General features: G+C 36.2%; 1 protein-coding gene across 1 annotated transcript in view; it reads right to left on the reverse strand.

Annotated features, from left to right (window-relative positions):
* The window catches only part of ARID2 (AT-rich interaction domain 2), a gene marked incomplete at both ends in the record, with an annotated part of 187,563 nt that overhangs the window by 29,895 nt on the left and 138,523 nt on the right, over positions 1-19,145 (reverse strand). The window contains 5 exons of the mRNA XM_080705952.1: positions 1,031-1,179; positions 11,333-14,187; positions 14,690-14,886; positions 15,495-15,629; positions 16,861-16,942. Of these exons, the coding sequence (XP_080562078.1) occupies positions 1,031-1,179; positions 11,333-14,187; positions 14,690-14,886; positions 15,495-15,629; positions 16,861-16,942 (3,418 nt within the window). The remainder of the gene's footprint in view (positions 1-1,030; positions 1,180-11,332; positions 14,188-14,689; positions 14,887-15,494; positions 15,630-16,860; positions 16,943-19,145) is intronic.

Below are 19,145 nucleotides of genomic sequence, written 5' to 3' on the forward strand. Positions count from 1 at the left end.
TCAGCAAGTAGTGAGACGCTCATCAATCTAGTTAAGACCCTGTTTCACAATAAAACTAAAAGCTGGGTATGGTGGAATATGCTTGTAATCCCAGTACTTGGGAGGCTGAGACAGGGACGCAGTTACATAGCCAGTCTCAGCTACATAGTGAGGCCCTCTGCAACTTAGTGAGACCCTGTTTCAAAATAAAGAATAAAAAATAAGGCTAGGGTATATCTTGGTGGTAGAATACCTCTGGGTTCAATCACCACCACCAACACACACACACACACACACACACACACACACCCCTCTGGGTTCAATCACCACACACAGACACACACACACACACACACACACACACACACCCCTACCAGGTTCAATCACCACACACACACACACACACACACACACACACACCCCTACCAGGTTCAATCAAAACACACACACACACACACACACACACACACCTCTACCGGGGTGAACATCCAAAACTTACTTCCTTCCTCTATCATACTGATAATTGAATCCAGAGGCATTCTACCCTCTGAACTATACACCCAGCCCATTTTGTTTTTCACTTTTGAAACAGGGTCTCACTAAGTTATTGAAGGCCTCAGTAAGTTGGTGAGGTGGTCTGTAAACCTGCAATCCTCCTGTCTCAGCCTTCCAAGTGCTGGGATTACAACCATGGCCAACACTTCCAAGCCAAAACAAGTTATTCTCTAACAGATTATTACTACAGCAATAAAGAAATTGCATGGCTGCCACTAAATTCAACTAATCTTTAAACTTTTTTATATTCAAATTTACTGATTTTCTTCTATTAAAAACTAATTGTGAATCATATTCCCTAAGAACCCACCATTAAGCAATGACGTTCTTTCCACCATTTATATAAATTTCTTAAAACATCACACAAATATATATCCTAATATAAAACATTTTTGCTAAAAGCTAGTGGTTTCAAAAGAAAATTTTTATAAATTTAAATATGAAAGCATTCTAAAACAAAGACCAGTTTTGTATATCAAATAAAACTGCCATTTACTTTTTACAAGACTGCCACAGACACATGAAGTTCTGCCCAGGTTTTCTCATTGGATCTGCATGTTGACTGGATGCACTGAATGGAGAAGGCTGAGAACTGTTAGGCTGGCCCTGCACTTGTACAGCTGGTGAAGGTGGCATAGGAGTGTTCTGTGAAAAAGCACAAACAGAGTTTGTGACATGATACTGAAAAACAATACTATTTTATAGTACAGTCTTATATAAGTTTGATGATAACAGCTTAGCATTTCTAATATGAAATTTACATTTCATAATTTTGTTAATATCTTTAAAAGATTATTTTTACAAGGATATTTATAATTTTTACAAGGATATTTATAAAGATAATTTTATTTAATATGAAACCACAGAGTAAGATCACACATTGTGCTACAATTGTCAAATATATATATAATTGACCTTTGAAAGCTATTGGGTTTTGATTCTAGTAAGCCCACAGATACAAATATATACAGATACTTAGTCCCTAATATAAAATGGCAATATAATTGTATATAACCTATATATATATCCTGTTTGTTTTGTCATTTCTAGTACTTATAATACCCAATACAATATAAATGCTAAGTAAACAATCATTATACTGTATTGTCTAAAAAATAATGACAAGAAAAGAATACGTGTTCAATTTAGACACATTTTTGCTTATTTTTTTTTAATTCAAGGTTGATTAAATTCATGGATGTGTAATCTACAGACATGGAACGTAGACTGTATTAAGATTTTTAGGAGCCAGGCATGGTGCCGCACGCTTGTAATCCCAGCATTCGAGAGGCTGAGACAGGAAGATTGCAGTTTTTGGACAGCCTCAGCTAATCAGTGAGGCCCTCCTCAACTTAGTGAGACCCTGTTTCAAAATAAAGAATAGCCGGGCATGGTGGCGCATGCTTGTAATCCCCGAGTTTGGGAGGCAGAGGCAGGAGGATCATGCAGGTTTGAAGCCAGCCTCGCTGACTTAAGAGACCCTGTTTCCAAATAAAAATATAAAAAATAGGTCTGGAAGTATAGCCCAGAGATAGAAGGCTTTTTTTCCAGGAATCCCAGTACCACCAAAAAAAAAAAAAAAAAAAAAGATATAACCATATAAAATATCATAAATAGTAACTAATTTACAATACAATGTTGAATAATTTAGTTTTTGAAATTGTTAATAGCTTTTGAAGGATAAAACAAGAGTTTATATTGTAGAGCAAAGTCTTTAAAATATGTCCTATGTTATTTTTTCTATAACTCATTCCTTTCTTTCTTATTCTAATTAATTTAATGTAGCTTAAAATAATTTTAGCTTAATACATTTTCTTGAAATACCATGAAAGGAAAAGTAGTAATGGATTTTTATAGAGACATTTCCACACCATTTTCAAGCACTATTTAAAGGCAATAAATTAAGATTTGGAAGCTGGGCGTGGTGGCACACGCTTGTAATCCCAGCACTTGGGAGGCCGAGATAGAAAGATCTAAGTTTGTGGCCAGCCTCAGCTACTTAGTGAGGTCCTCTGCAATTTAGTGAGACCTTTTTACAAAAGAAAAAATAAAATAGGGCTAGGGTTGTAGCTCAGAGGTAGAATGGCCCTGGGTTCCATCCCCAGTAATCCCCCTCCCAACACACACAAACACACACACACCAAAGTAAATAAAAAGAAAAAAAGAAAAAGACTTGGAGAAGATATTGAATATACTTGTTCATTTGTAAGGTAATATTCAGAATAGATAGAAATACTAAGTTAAAATTTTTGAGCTGGGCATGGGGGCATACACTTGCAATTTCAGTACTTGGAGGCTGAGACAGGAGGATAGCAGGATTGCGGCCAGCCTCAGAAACTTAGTGAGGCCTCCAGCGTCAACTACTTAGAGAGGCCTCTACAACTTAGTGAGACCCTGTTTCAAAAGAAAGAATTAAAAATAGGGCTGGGGGTGTAGCTCAGTGTCAGAAAGCCCCTGGGTTGAATCCCCAGTAACACACACACACACACACACACACACACACACACACACACCCCAAAAAAACTTTTGGGAACCTCTGATTAAAACCTACAATTAGTAAAAGACACACACAAAAATAAGGCTATTAAATCATATAAATGAAAGCAGGAAGAGAATAAAATTTTTAAAGAAAAAGTTTGTATCAGAAATGAGAAGTCATAAGAACTTTTGATCTAATCTCTAGTGGAAAAATCCACTTTTGCAGGTATGATTGAAGTTATTTGCATAATAGTTTCTCACCTTTAAAATGTTTATAATTGTTAGAGAACATATATATTTGTGATAAACATTTTAGAATAGTAAAGATATCATGGATAGCAAGAGGATCTTCCAACTTGACAATTAGAACTCACATTTTCAATCGTTTTTTAATTAGTCATGTAACCTGGGGAACTTAATTACTCTCTCCGATCCTCAGTTTTATTATCTATAATGTATAAAAATTTAATTTAGTTGGGCATGGTGACACACACTTGTAATCTCAGCATTTAGGAGGCTGATGCAGGAGGACCGTGGTTCACAGACAGCCTAAGTTACTTAGTGAGGCCCTTTGCAACTTTGTGAGACCCTGTTTCAAAATAAAAAATAAAAAATAGGGCTGGGGCTGTAGCTCAGAGGTAAAATGTCCCTGGGTTCAATCTCCAGTATCACACACAAAAAAATTAAATTTATGGATGATGGGAAAACTAAAGAATCTACAAAGAGACCACTCTAGATTCTCAGTAACTGTTTTTATTGTTCTTGTGATAATAGAGGGGAACCATATTATTGTGATCTTAGGAAATGAAAAACATATTTTAGAGAAAAGATGACTTCAGTTTGAGGACAGTGATAGGTGAGCTACAACTGTCTATCCATAGAAGTTAATACTAGAAACACAGATCTGCCAGTCTATGAAAATGAAATGGCAAGAAAGAAGACTTAGGAGGATGGGGGAAGAGTGTCAAAGAAATAGGGAAGATAACACAGTACTTGGCATATTATCCAAAAAAAGTAAACTCTAGTCAATTTGTTTCCTGAATGCACTGAAGTCTAGGAAGTTCTAATTATTCATTACTTTCATCTCAAATATTACTGAGTGATGTGGCGAAAGATGTAGCAAGGATAACTGAAGTAAATCCAAGATGCTAAGAATAGGTAAAAGACACATTAACCAGATACAATCTGTAGAAAATTTTGAGATCCTAATTACAAACAATTGGAGAACCTTTAACATAAACTGGGTATCGGGTAATACTTTAAAATACTGCCTTTATTAGGTATAATTTGGTACTATGTTATTTAAAAGTCTATATACACTGAGGTATATATGCATCGTCAAATATATGCTAAAATAAATAGAGAGAGTGAAATGAAGTAGTGTTTGGGATTGCTTTAAAGTACTCCTGAAAAAAAAAATGTTGGTAGGAAATAGATAAAACCAGAATGATAAAATGTTGATAATGTTTGAAACTGAGTTATAGACAGACAAGGGTTTCCTGGCTCTACTTTTGTAACATTTTTGAAAGCACCAATTAAATTAATCATATTTTAAGAATTACGTATTTTGCACAAGAATGAAAGATAGGTATCTTCTACCATGCAAAAGTTTACTTTCTCTGAATATTATCATTTATTAGGAAGGGCCAAAACATTGACCATAGCCATTATTCAAACACAAATGTAAAAGCAGCTTTCATAGATTTTTTCTTTTAATGACCAGCTCTTAAAGAGTATTCTTTATCATTGTTCTACTGAGGGAGAACTGGCTATTTTTTAACATTATAGTTGTTGTTGTTTTTTTAACCAAAGTGGAAAAGGTGAGCCAGGTGTGGTGGCGCATGCTTGTAATACATTGGGAGGTTCAGACCAGAGGATCGCAGTTCAAAGACAGCCTCAGCTACTTTGTAAGGCCCTTTGCAACTCAATGAGACCCTGTTTTTGACTGAAAAATAGGACTGGGAGTGTAGCTTGGAGGTAGAATGTCCCTGGGTTCCATCCCATGACAGAAAAAAAAAAAAAACAGAAAAAGAAAAACGTGTAACTTTAGGAATGTCTAGAAATATAAAATCATACAAAAGATGTGAAACAATCCTGGTTTCTTTTGTAATGTAAAATTAACTAAAAACATTAGTAAATATAGCAGTTTTATATTTTGGAAAAAAGTATTGTTTTTGTTTAATCATAATCTTGTTTTCTTTTGTCATTTTTTCAAGAGTAAATTATGACTAAATATTCTAGACAATGCTGACAATACTCTGATATCCTTAAATATTTACTTTCTTATTGATATTTTATTTTAAAAACCTTTGCATAAGAGTAAATTTTACTCAGTCTGTGTTATAAAAACTAACAAAGGCTGGGCATGGTGGTACATGCTTGTAATCCCATATTTGGGAGGCTGAGACAAGAGGATAGGGGTTTGGGCCAGCTTCAGCTACTTAGTGAGATCTTCTGCAACTTAGTGGAACCCTGTCTCAAAGAAGAAAAAAAAAAATAGAGCCAGCTAGGGGTGTAGCTTGGAGGTAAAATGCCCCTGGGTTCCATCCCAGTACTGGGGGGAAAAAGGGTGGGGGGCTAGGGGGTGTAGCCTGGAAGTAGAATGCCTCTAGGTTCCATCCCCAGTACCACAAAAATAAATAAAATAAAATAAAATACACTTCACTAGCCAGGCATTATGGCACATGCTTGTAATCCCAGTCCTTGGGAAGCAGAGACAGGATTGCCAAATTGAAGCGGGCCTCAGCAACTTAAGCTCTTAGTAACCTAGCAAGGCCCTGTTCCCAAATAAGAAATAAAATCAGGCTGGATGTGTAGCTCAGAGATAAAATTCCTCTGGGTTCAATCCCCAGTGCCAATAAATAGTAAATACACTTTACTAGTTAACTTGAATTAGACTTTCAGAACTCATGGTGTTTGGTTCATTCAGCATCCTATTTACCTCAACTGACTATTTTTTCAAAATATGCCGGTAGAATAAAACACAGTATTTTATTACTGCTAAAAATTCTGGTTGAGAATAGATTGACTTTGTTTTTTGTTTTTTGTTTTCTTTTCAGCAGTGCTGAGTATGAACCCCAGGGGCATTCTATCTCTAAGCTACACTTCCAGCCCCCCCCCCTTTTTTTTGCAGTACTGGGGATGGAACCAGTGGCATTCTACCTCCGAGCTACAACCCTAGCCCTATTTTTTATTTTTTATTTTGAAGCAGGGTCTCACTGCGTTGCAAAGGGCCTCACTAAGTAGTAGCCGAGAATGTCTTCGAACCATGATCCTCCTGTCTCAGCCTCCCAAATACTGGGTAGCCTGTGCTACCACCCCGCACTGTGAAGTGTATTTTAAAGAAAAGGTGAGTTTAGGAGAGATATCTTCAAGCCCGTGTAAGGAACAAAAATTAGATTTACTCTTAATGCCATGTAAAAGAGATTACACTTAGTCTAAATGTATAGATCTTTATGGAACAGAACTGAGACAGTAACTGAAATCAGTGAAAAAAATTATGAATGTAGACAAGTCACTTTAACTCTTAAAAATGAAGGCTTTGCAAAATGTAATTTCAAAGACTCTTCCTTTCAGCTCTAATATTCTCTCATTTTGTTAAACTACAGGTTCAAGAAAATTACTAATCTGAAAATCTGGATTAGTAATTGGAATTAAAAACTGGAATTCCCACATCTCAATTGTGTGTGTGTGTGTGTGTGTGTGTGTGTGTGTGTGTGTGTGTGTATATGTGGTACTGGAGATTGAATCCAGGCACACTGTTACCTGAGGTACACTTCCAATCCTATTTTACTTTTTATTTTGTAACAGGGTCTCCCTAAGTTGCAGAAGACCTCACTAAGTTGTTGAGGATGGCCATGAACCTGTGCTCCTACTGTCTCTGCCTCCTCTTCTACTGGGATTACAAGTGTACTCCATCATCTGGCTCATATGAAATTTTTTGCGTGCTGATATAACAGGAAAAGCAGAAAACTCCACCATGAAACTTAGTTTCACATGTAAAATTACTAAAAATAGCACAAAATCACCTGCAGGCTATGAGTATATATGAAACATACATAAATAAATTTTGTGTTTAGACTTGGGTCCTATCTCCAAGATATCTCAGTACAGCTATGTAAATGATCCAAAATATTGGGGGGAAAAGCTCCAAATCTGAAACATATTTGGTCCCCAGCATTTCAGATAAGAGCTACAACCCTCTACCAAGTTTTCCCTCTTGTTAAGCATAAATCTATACAATCAATATATATTAAATCTATCTTATAAGAACACATAGAAATATAAGCAATAAGTTTTATTTAGTCATAATGCATTTCTTAGTTTTTATAATGTGCTACGCTCTATACAACTGAAGAGATTCATTAAAAAAAATACAATGAGCTAGATAGGGTGGTACATGGCTATAATCTCAGTACTGAGACAGAGGACCAAAGGTTTGAGGCCAGCACCAGGTAATTAATGAAATCCTTAGCAATTTAGTAAGACTGCACTTTAAAATAAAAAAATAAAATAGAGCTGGGGATGTAGTTCAGATGTAAAATACCCCTGGGTTAAATACCCAGTACCAACCAACAAACAAAAACAATGAAATTATATTCTTGTGGCTCTCGCTAAAATTATCTTCTATGACTAAATGCTGCCCCCTTGAGGCTACTGATCTGTTTTCTAAAGGGTTGAGTAAATTTCTCAAGCTTGTTATTAAAAAAAGGAAGGTACCAAAAAAATCAATATTTAATGTTACACAGCAATACACCAGCAATGATTCACCTGTGGAGAATGAGGAAATAAGGCAAGGCATATATAAAAATACTTTAAACAGGTATATCCTTAGGTAAACTTTTTTTTTTGGGGGGGGGGGCCTGAGGATGGAACCCAGGAGCATTCTACCTCTGAGCTACAGCCCCCAGCCTTATTTTTTATTATTTATTTTGAAACAGGGTCTCACTGAGTTGCAAAGGGCCTCACTAAGTAGCTGAGGCTGTATGCAAACCACAATCCTCTTGTCTCAGCCCCCCAAATGCTGGGATTTCAAGTGTGTACCACCATGCCCAGCTTTAAATTTGTTTCTACAAAGAAGAATTTGACAAGTTACTAGATCATAGGATCGACAGACACAGGTATGTTTAACATGCATGATGTGGAAATGTCATTTGGTAAGCATTTATAAGTGTTTTTCATTTTTTATTAACTTGTTTTCAATATGTTAGCCTAGTTTTCTGCATCCAGCAGATATCAATGCATAAATATTCAATAAGGGTATGGGTATCTGAAAATGGCATCTTGTAAATTGTATGTGAACATGCAAATATAACAGCTTTAAAATAAGCAGTTACAAATAAAGAAATTTGCCTTGAAATAGGTACAACTTATTTTGTATTTACATAAACTGCATAGCTAAATCCTACTTATACGACGTCTAAGGTTTTATCACTTTTCATATATATTCTTCTTTTACTTGCTATTGTTCCATAATGAAATTAATACAAGCTGGGTGTGATGGTGCACACTTGTAGTACTGGAGATTGAACTTAATGATGTATTTCTGAGCTATACCCCCAACCCTATTTTATTTGGTGGTATTGGGGACTGAATCTAGGGTCATTCTACCTCTGAGCTACACCTATTTTAGCACTATTTTATTTTCTATTTGGAAATAGAGTCTTCCTAGATTCTAAAATCTCGCTACATTGTTGAGGCTGTCCTCAAACCAGTGTTCCTCCTGTCTCAGCCTCCCAAATAATGGAATTACAGGCTTATACACCCACACCCAGCTCTTGTTTTAGTTTCTTTTTTCTTCTTCTTTTTTTCTTTTTCTTTTTTTGTGATACTGGGGATGGAACCCAGGGGCTTTCTACCTCTGGACGATCCTCCCAGACTTATTTTTATGTTTTATCTAGAAACAAGAGTCTCACTAAGTTGCTGAGAGCCTCATTAAATAGCTGAGGCTGGCTTCAAACCTGCACAAACCTCCTGTCTCAGCTTCCTAAGGACTGGATTACAAATGTGTGCCACCACACCTGGCTGTTTTAGTTTTTTGAAACAGGGTCTGGCTATGTTACTACATGCTGGCATTGAACTTGTGACCTCCTGTCTCAACCTCCCAAGAACTGTGATCACATGAATGTGTCATCTTTTTCCACTAGTGTAACTCTTTTAAATAATCTATATTCCTGAGCGCATCATAGTTTAGTATAGATTTTTTAGATTAGAAAGAAAATGTACTGTTAATAGACTGAATCATCTGCACATCACAAATGTGCTAAGTAGAGTTTTAGCATATCCTAAAACAATCATTTAGTTGTAGTTAATATCCTATCACATAATAGTTCAAATAATCAAAATGGATGATAATAACAGGGCTTTCTAGAACTCAACAAAGAAACCTTTTAGAATAGTGGAGAAAAGAAAGGTTAATGGGTTAAGGGCATCAGTTCTGGTTTCAATATAACTAGATTTCAATCCTGGCAATGCTTCCTATTAGTTGGAATAATGGACAAGTTATTTAGCATCTTGAGTCCTCACCTCTAATATGGTAGGGTGATAACAAATTTTACCTAATAGGATTGTGAGGATTAAATAAGAAAATGCTTTAGTATAAAGTCCCTAGCACATATCCCCATCTTTGTTACTGAGATATCATTATTGACTATAACCACTTTGGAAGATTAAAGACACAAAATGAGGGTTAACAAAAGAATTTCATAGTAATGAAGTTTTTCTCTAATTTGGCTTGGTGTATTATAATTATTTACAATTCTAACAGACTCCAAGAGGAAAGTTTGGAGTCAAGCATATGATCAAGATGAATGGAAAAATTATTAAATATAAAAACTCAGCCGGGCGTGGTGGCGCACGCTTGTAATCCCAGCATTTGGGAGGCTGAGACCAGAGAATCGTGGTTTGCGGACAGCCTCAACTACTTAGTGAGGCCCTCCGCAACTCAGTGAGACCCGGTTTCAAAATAAAGAATAAAAAATAGGGCAGGAGGTGTAGCTCGGAGGTCGAATGCCCCTGGGTTCCACCCCCAGACCCGCAAAAAAAAAAAAAAAATAAATAAATAAATAAATAAAATAAAATAAAATAAAAACTCAATTTATTGGCTATCTACTATGTATTCAACATTACACTATTTAAGTGAAAATTTCAACTTGTAAAAACTCGTTTGAGTAAAAATAATTTAGTACTTTCTACTGGTCATTCAGTATTATTACAAGTATATAGTATCAACTAAGGAATGGACAATATAGTTACTTTGAAATAGGTCTGAGCAATATGAATATATAAATTAAAATCCCATTATACTCCAACCATTCCCATTTACATAAAGAAATATATGTATTTGTGGAAGAACTTATCTAAAGCAAGGGACTCTTCTTTTTGTTCTTGCAAGTTCAATTTTGCTGTCACCCATACCTAGATTTGGTACTAATGCCAACTGTGCTCATAGATATCTGCTTTCATCACTGTAAGCACAGAAAATAAACTGAAGCCAGAAGAGTGCAAGTAGAGGTGGCAATAGTCACAGAAGGTACTGGCTATGCACTAATCAGGAAGACAGAGAAACAGAAGTGATCCAGAAGTAGTGGTGGTAACTGTTAAGTGAACCCATCATTTCAGTGAAAAAAGCATGTAAAATTATTCTTAAAAATCTTTACAGGCTGACTGGATCCTGAATTCAGTAGAATGGATCCTGGAAAATACATTTATTTCCTACTAGGGTATGCAGAGATAGAATAGTAGGAATTCAAAAAGGGAATATCAGAAGCATGACATTAGAGCAAAGGAGTAAAAAATACAAAGTAAGACTATCAATATTTGAGAAAATTGAAAGAGGAAGCAATATTTAAGAATAAAGGAAATTAATTTACTATATAAGTATAATATAAGCAAAGTTCTTACAGGAGTCATCCTTTTTTTTTTTTAAAGGGGATATTAAAAGGTCCACAAAGAGAAATACAACATCAAATATAGAAATCCTCATTTGAAGTGCCCTTAGGAAGCCCCCATCACTATCACAGTAAACTTGAAAATGAGACTAAGAAACATTTTTTAAATTCTTCAAAAGATGTTAGATTGGAAACTGTTTGGGTCTAAGAAATTACTAATTTCAGTCTACAACAAAATTGAAGGAATCTTTTTATTAAGTGCAAAACTTCACAATTGAAAACTTTTATTAGAAACCCAGAGGAAAAAAGAACAGCTTAAGTATAAGTGGACACGATTACTTCTCAAAGTGAGGCACAGAAAAACTGCATTTCCCTCTAAAGTCATATTTACAGATCAGAATTTTATAAGATATGACAGTAGAAGGACTTACCTGTGGGACCACATTCTGTACATATGATGGTGGCTGCTGCTGCTTTTGCTGAACAGCACTTTCTATTGCTACTTTAGCTACAGTGCTTGGATCTGCTCCTGCTGGCACAGCAACCATTGTTGCACTGCAGCCAGCATTGTTGGGGTCACTGATTGTAACAATTCGAACTCCTACTTTATTAGGAATTCCTGTAACTATTTCCCTATCATTATCTTCTGCTGGCCTCTTTACAGTTTTGCATTCTGCTGTGCCATTTGTAGACCGAACATCAGATGATAGGGAAGGAGAATGGGACACTCTTGATCCTGAGTGGGGAACTATGATTTGATGCCCCTGTATAACAGAGGTTGTAGAATGTGGTGAGACAACTACACTTGGGCGTTGCTGAGGCACATCTGAATTCAAACTTGAAGTGAGAGGTCCATTAGGCAAATCAGTACCACTTAATTGCTGTGTTGCCACATTTGAAGCCTCCTGTATACTGCCCATAGATGGTAAACCACCCAAAGTTAATATAGGTCCATTAGAAATTCTTTCTAGTTGATCACCTTTGGCAGTATCCTGCTGAGTGGCATCTAAAGTTTCTTGTGGTTCCACTGGAGATATCTCACCATTTCCTACATGATTGGAAGTTTTGTGATTTGGAATGTTTTTGCTTAAATGAGAACCATCTCCTTTATCAAAATCACAGATTCCATTAACAAGGGGTTTTTTCAAATCACTCTTGATATCCTGCATGTCCATTTGTTCTGAGTTCTGTTTGCCATATGCTCCATTCTCACCTAATTCTAATGATGGCCCGTTACTGATTAGTGAGCACTGATTAGCCTCACTGTGAATTTTCCCTGAGTTTGAAGGAGGTAGACTTGAGTCACTGTACTTTCTTCCATTTAAAAGACTTCCCACCTGCATTTCATTTTCTTTTGTATCCCCATTGCTGGTGTTTGTGGTTCCTCGTCGGCAGGACGGGTTCTCCATGACTTCAATTTTACGTTCATGAACATGTAAACCTGTTGCTTCCTTTGCTTCCTCCTCCTTTTGGCAAATTATTTTATCACCTTTGAATGGGGGAGTAGCAGTAGTACATGTCGATTGTCCAGCTGGAGATGCTTGAGTGGCTGGAAGCGTTTGCACCTGAAGTCCAACTCCTGCCTGTGTTCCGCTCATAGTAATTCCTGCTGGAGCAATGAGCTGAGTTGCATTTCCCTGACTCACAGTTGCAGTTGCAAAACTTGTATTTGGCACAACTGTTATGGTTACCTGGTTGCCAGAAGTCCCTTGGAAAATGGTTGCGGGGCTGTTGGAGATCAGTGGGCCTGGCAATATTTGTAAGTTCGAGATGGGCATAGTTTGTACTCCTCCTGTAGGTGGCATTGCACTTTGGACCAACTGAACATTTTGCTGCCCAACCAGTAGCTGCTGAGCTGGAGTTTGCCCCTGTACTCCAAAACCAGCTGCTTGGTTATTAGCCACCTGATAGACCACCTGAGGGCTAGGAGCTCTTGCATTATTAGGGGGAGGAATTTGTGGTGCTGGGAGAATAAGCTTACCACCTGGAGTTGAAGGTCCACGCTTTGGAAGCAGCAGCTGTTTTATCAGACTCGACTCACCAGAAGCAGGTTGACCAACTCCTGTGTTTGTTTGCTGAGGTTGCACTTGCATCTGTACTTGTGGTTGCTGAACCTGTACCTGTACCTGTTGTGGTGGGGGTGCTGGTGAATGCTGCTGCTGTTGTTGTCTTTTCACAGATAGCATTTGACTGACAGTAGGAGGTGGTCCCTGTGATTGAGGGGTAGAAGAAGATGGCATGGCTGTAGGGACTTGGTTAGTAGTTGCTGGGACGGGAGATGGTGAAGAAGATGGAGTTATGTTTGGTTGTCCAGTTAACTGAACTGTTTGACCAGCTGGAAGAGCTGCTGGATTAGCAAGAACAATTTGGTGAATGGCTGGTGCATAAGATTGACCTTGTTGAGCTGGCTGGCTGACAATCACTACACTCTGTTGGGTTGGTTGCTGTGATTGTGGAATAGGCTGCTGTACCACTGTTGATGAAACTTGCTGGGAAGGGAGAGGTTTTGGTGCAATATTCTGAAACCCTACCCTTGGGGGTTGTGGACTTGGAACACCAGCAATAGTAACCATTTGTCCTGTAGCTACCTGAAAATTCTGAACTGAAGTTGCTGAGACAATATTAGATGCAGAAGTTGTTACATATTGTGGAGGTGCTATGATAACAGTGTCTTGCGGCTGGCTACCAGCTGATGTCTGTTGAGATGAAGTTTGCACAGGCTGGGGTGATGTGGTGATTAACTGTTGACCCTGTGAAACTGTAGAAGTACATGCTGGTATGTTCTGAACTCTGCCAAATATATGACTCTGGGGGACAGCTTGTTGAATTACTGTAACAGGAGTGCCTGAAGGTATCTGTCCTGGTACCACTGTATGTAATGGAGACGGCTGTGGTATTACAGATGGATGGTGAAGCAATGTCTGAGAATTCACGACTGTAACAGGTTGTGGTCCTGTACTATGATTCTGAACCACAGAATTCTGTCCAGGTCCTCCAACAGCAATACTAACAGGAACTGTTGTCTGGGGTACAGAATTCTGGATTACTGTAGCCTTAACCACTTCACAAGGAATTGGAGCTTTACTCTGAATGACAGTCACTGAAGCATTTTGCTGCTGGTGGGTATGAACTGAAGGATTTGGTGGAATTCTTGAAACAGTCTGTGCCATAGTATGAACACCTTGTACTGGAAAAGACATTTGTGTTGCAGTCAAATTTGAAGATTGGTTGGTAACAGGAGTCCTCTGAAAATGATTTCCTATAGTTTGTGATCCATGAGGGATTCCTGAAAATATAGGGAAAATATTCAAAATTCTAAATGAAATGATTGAAAAGCTGCAAGTAGCAATTATTTTACTTATCACAAGAGAAAACAGATTTAAGAAGTTAATATTCAACAATTTGATTCATATGAATATAATAAGAGACCAACTAAGAAAATGCTACTACTGGAAAAATAAAGCAAAGTTATAATTTTTTTTATTTTTATTTTTGTTTGTCTGGGGATGAAACCCAGGGGCATTCAACCTCCGAGCTATACCCCCTGCCCTATTTTTTATTCTTTATTTTGAAACAGGGTCTCACTAAGTTGCAGACGGCCTCACTTAATAGCTGAGGCTGTCTGAGAACCATGATCCTCCAGTCACAGCCTCCCAAATGCTGGGATTACAAGCGTGCGCCACCACGCCTGGCTAAAGGTTATAAATTTTGAAAGTATATAATGTACATCTTTCATTTAAGTTTCATTACTATAATAGTAATATTTAAAACACACTAAAACTTAATACCTGCAGGTGAAGGAGTTGGAGATACATCAGAAACAGAATCAACACGAACAACAGGAGTAGAAACTGGTTGTTGCTGATAGTACATCTGAATGGGAAGTGGTATAGCCCTCCGTTTTACTCCTACCACATGAATATGTGCCTGCCCACTGTTACTGGAATCCTCTACTCTCTTCACTGTATGATTTGAAAAGACTGTTCTGTAAAATAATACATATTCAGTTAGTAATGATAACTAACACACTAACAAAAACACTGACTTCTAACAATGTTTAAATAAGCAGTTGGCAGTACATTCATGGCTACTTATGTATGAACCAGTATGACTCAGAGAGTTATTTTCTGCAAAAGTGGGGAGCAAATATAAAAAAAAAGTAGATTAATCCTCCAGTTTAAAAAGTCATTAAGTGTCACTGAATTTTAAACAATTTCATCCCATATGTAACTAGTTTAAAAATACCTATTTTGTGATGCTGGCAAAATATCAAAAAGCCTTGATTTTTAAGACACAGTATTAATTATAAACCATTATTCAAGTTTTGGTCTAAAATTTTTAACATGTAAAAGTAGACAGGAAAAATATCCCTTAATTTCTTCTTTTTCTTTTTCAATAAATCTAACATTCCAATACAAACAAAAGATGTAATTTCTGAAACTATCTTTTATTTAAAATTTCACAGTACTATAACTTACTCATGAAATTTCAAGTAGTAGTTATTTAAAAGTAGACAGATATTTGGTATTTTTTCTAAAGGGCAAGAGGTGTTGTGATATAAATTAATTTTATTTAGAGAACTGTGCATCCTACCGAAGACATTTATAAAATCCAGTTGATGTGAGGATTCCACCACGAGCTAATTTACTACAAGTTGAGAGGTATTCAGAATACATTTCTGCTCGAGAAACAGAACAATCTGGATTCACTTCAAAATGAGCATTTAACCTAAAAAGGATAAAAATAAAGGCATTATATAATATATAGGAAATGTTAAAATATTCTAAAATGAGCCAACTGTGCTGGCTGTATGACTTGGGAGGCTGAGACAGGAGGATTGAAAGTTCAAAGCCAGCCTAAGTAACTTAAGTGAGGCTCTCAGCAACCTAGTGAGACCCTGTTTCAAAACAACAACAACAAAGAGCAAGGGATATAGGTTGGAAGTAGAACGCCCTTGGGTTAAATCCCTAGCATATGTGCATGCGCATAAACAATATGAAGGCAATGTGTGATAGTCAAATTTTACTATCATGCTAAATGTGGTAGTACATGCCTGTAATTCCAGTATTTGGGAGCTTGAGACCAGTCTGGGCAACTTATAGAGATCCTGTTTCAAAATAAAAAATAAAGTAGTTCTGGAGTGGTAGCTCAGAGATAGAATGCCCCTGGACTCAATCTCTAGTACCAAAAGAAAAAAAATTACTATCTCATTATATTATTAACAAAACTACATGGTAGGTTTTAGACTGCTTAAATAAGCAGGAAGATTGCAAGTTTGAGTAAGTGAGTAAGAAGTTTTGTTACAGATAGAAAAGAAACCTGAACCCAGTGTGGTGGCGCATGCTTGTAATCCCAGCATTTGGAAAGCTGAGACATTGCGGTTCATGGACAGCCTTAGCTTCTATGTAGTGAGGCCCTTTGTAACTCAGTGAGACCCAGTTTCAAAATAACAAACAATAATAATAATAATAATAATAATAATAATAATAATAATAATAATAATAATAATATAAAAAAATAAAAAAATAGGGCTGGTGATGTAGCTCAGGTAGAATGCCCCTGGGTTCCATCCCCAGTACGGGGGGGAAGACCTGAAACAAGAAAACCTGGTTTAACCAAATATTAACTTCAGAAGAATAATCTTTATAATCTGACAAATGTTATTCTCTACAAAGTAAAAGAACTTTTTAACACATATTGTTACTCCAAAAAGAAGTGGTTTAATTTAATGAAATTCCTGTCAGAATATTTTAATTCTGAAAATGTTGATTATTTTTCTTTCAAATTACTTCAAAATACAGGTGAAGTGATTTTACATTCTTTTCATCATATAAATGATATTCTTAACTTAAAAATATATATAATGAAACATTCTGAGTGGCTGTAAGGTACATTTCTTTTTTCATCATTTGCCTTATTCATCCCAAGGATAAAGCCTTAATAGACATATACCACTTACCACTGACAAGCAAACTTCTCACTATCTATTTCCACTATTCCTGGAGGCGGAGCAACATGCTGTGTTACCACTGCTCTGGAAGCTAAAGAAAAAAATACATTAGCTACATCATTTTAAAAAATGTAATTACTATATGCCATATTTACTTAATAGACACAGAATCAATTGATATTCATAACAAATACCTTTTTTAAAAAGCATATAAACATGAAAATATAAAATTTGAGCAAGAAACTAATGTAATGGAGCACATATTATAGTAGGCACAGTCATTAAAAACAACAATATGGATGACTTAACTAATTATAAACTGTTTTTTTTATGGGCCAGACACTGACTAAATACCCATATTATCTTACCCATTTCTTCTGTGAAGTAAGTACAGGTAAAGAAACTAAGACTCGATGTGATTAAAATAGGCTAGTGTCACACAACTCAACATAGAAGTAAGCAAGCATCTCTCAGCTTAGTTACAGAAGCAGAATGCATTAGAAATTATAACTTCACTTTTGAATTTAAAAGATTAATATTAACTCTATAAATTTCTAGAATAAGATGAACAAAAGCTAAACTAATTTTAAGTCCCACATTTTAGAAAGAATTTTCATAGAATATTCTTCTGGGGAGGAAAAAAAAGGGGAGATCTATTGTAATAGTTTTGAAGTTTACATTTTTATCTTGAAAGAGCTAACATGGTTATGTAAAAATGTACCGGCTATTAATCATAAGATACATAATTTCTTTTATTTCACTTAGGATACATTTTAAAATAATTATAAGGCAAGTCATGTATTTTTTTAACAATAACAATATCTATAGAAAAAGTAATATGTTTTCTGTGTTATATAAAGGAACAAATAAAAGCATGAAAATAATAAAAGTTAACATAGTTATAACAAAATATTAATATGGATCACGTACGTACGTATGTAGGTGCGTGCACGTGCGCGCGCGCGTGTGTGTGTGTGTGTGGGGGATACTGGGATTGAACTCAGAGCTTTCTGCTTCCAAGCTACACCCCCAGCTTGGTTTTATTTCTTATTTGGAAACAGGGTCTTACTAGGTGGTTGAGAGCCTTGCTAAACTGCCAAGGCTGGCTTTGAACCTGTGATCCTCCTGTCTCAGCCTCCCAATTATTGGGATTACAAGCGTGTGCCACCACACCCAGCTATATTAGTATATTAAAAAGTTATTTTATCACTGAATTAGCATTCTTTTGAAGTTTTGTTTTGTTTTTTGCAGTACTGGGGATGGAACCCAGGAGCATTCTACCTCCAAGCTACACACTCAGCTCTATTTTTTATTCTTTTATTTTGGAACAGGGTCTCAGCATTAAGAAGGGCCTAAGTAGCTGAGGCTGTCTGCGAACCTGGAACCTCCTGTCTCAGCCTCCCGAATGATGGGATTATAAGTGTGCATCACCATGCCTGGCTATTTTGAAATTTTTAAGATACTGAATGCACTCATTTTTTTTCAGATGACATGTTAGCACGATTGTTCAGAACATTTAAATAAAGCAAACTTCCAAGTTATTCAAAGTAGGAGAGTTCCAAAGCACAGATGAATCTGAATGATCTGAAGAAAACCATGACCTTTGATGAAGCCCTTGGCTTCCTATCATTAAACTAAGAACAGCCACTTTAACAAATATGTTACTCTGTATTAAGCCATTTTCATTTACACTATTTATTTTCATCTTTTTACAAGTCTAATTACCTCTATTTTGCAGATCAGAAAACAAAATCTTAAAGGTTTAGTTTATAAAGAAACACATGATGGGGAAAATATAGTGTAGCTGAAAAGCCTTTCTTTACAAGTGTTGGATCTGTAATCAGGTTGTCACATTTCAGTCAATATACTGTGATAACCTTCTCAACAGAATAATAGAACCCAAATCCTTTGATGTTGGCAACCCGTGCACTTCACTTCTTCTACACCTAACTTGATGATACTAATATAGAAAATATTTTTCTAGGGCTTGATCCTATGTAGAAACTTTCTCTTTTCTTCATCACTCATTCTATGAATGAATACATACTTTACTCAGCATTATATTGCCTAAATCATTTAACAATTTCATAAAACATTAGAACTTAGGTTGATATTATGTGAAACCTTATAATAAAATGTGATGAAGCCAAAGTTAAGAATTTAAATTGGAAATGTGCAATTATTATAAAGAAATGCATTCTACAAGTGCAGAAGCATTACCCTCAAGACATTTTGAGGACATTCCAAATGATCCACTAGCATGTGTATTTTAAAAGGAATCAATGTTCAGATAT

This window comes from Muscardinus avellanarius, assembly GCF_963383645.1.
Source record: "Muscardinus avellanarius genome assembly, chromosome: 11".
NCBI lineage: Eukaryota > Metazoa > Chordata > Mammalia > Rodentia > Gliridae > Muscardinus > Muscardinus avellanarius.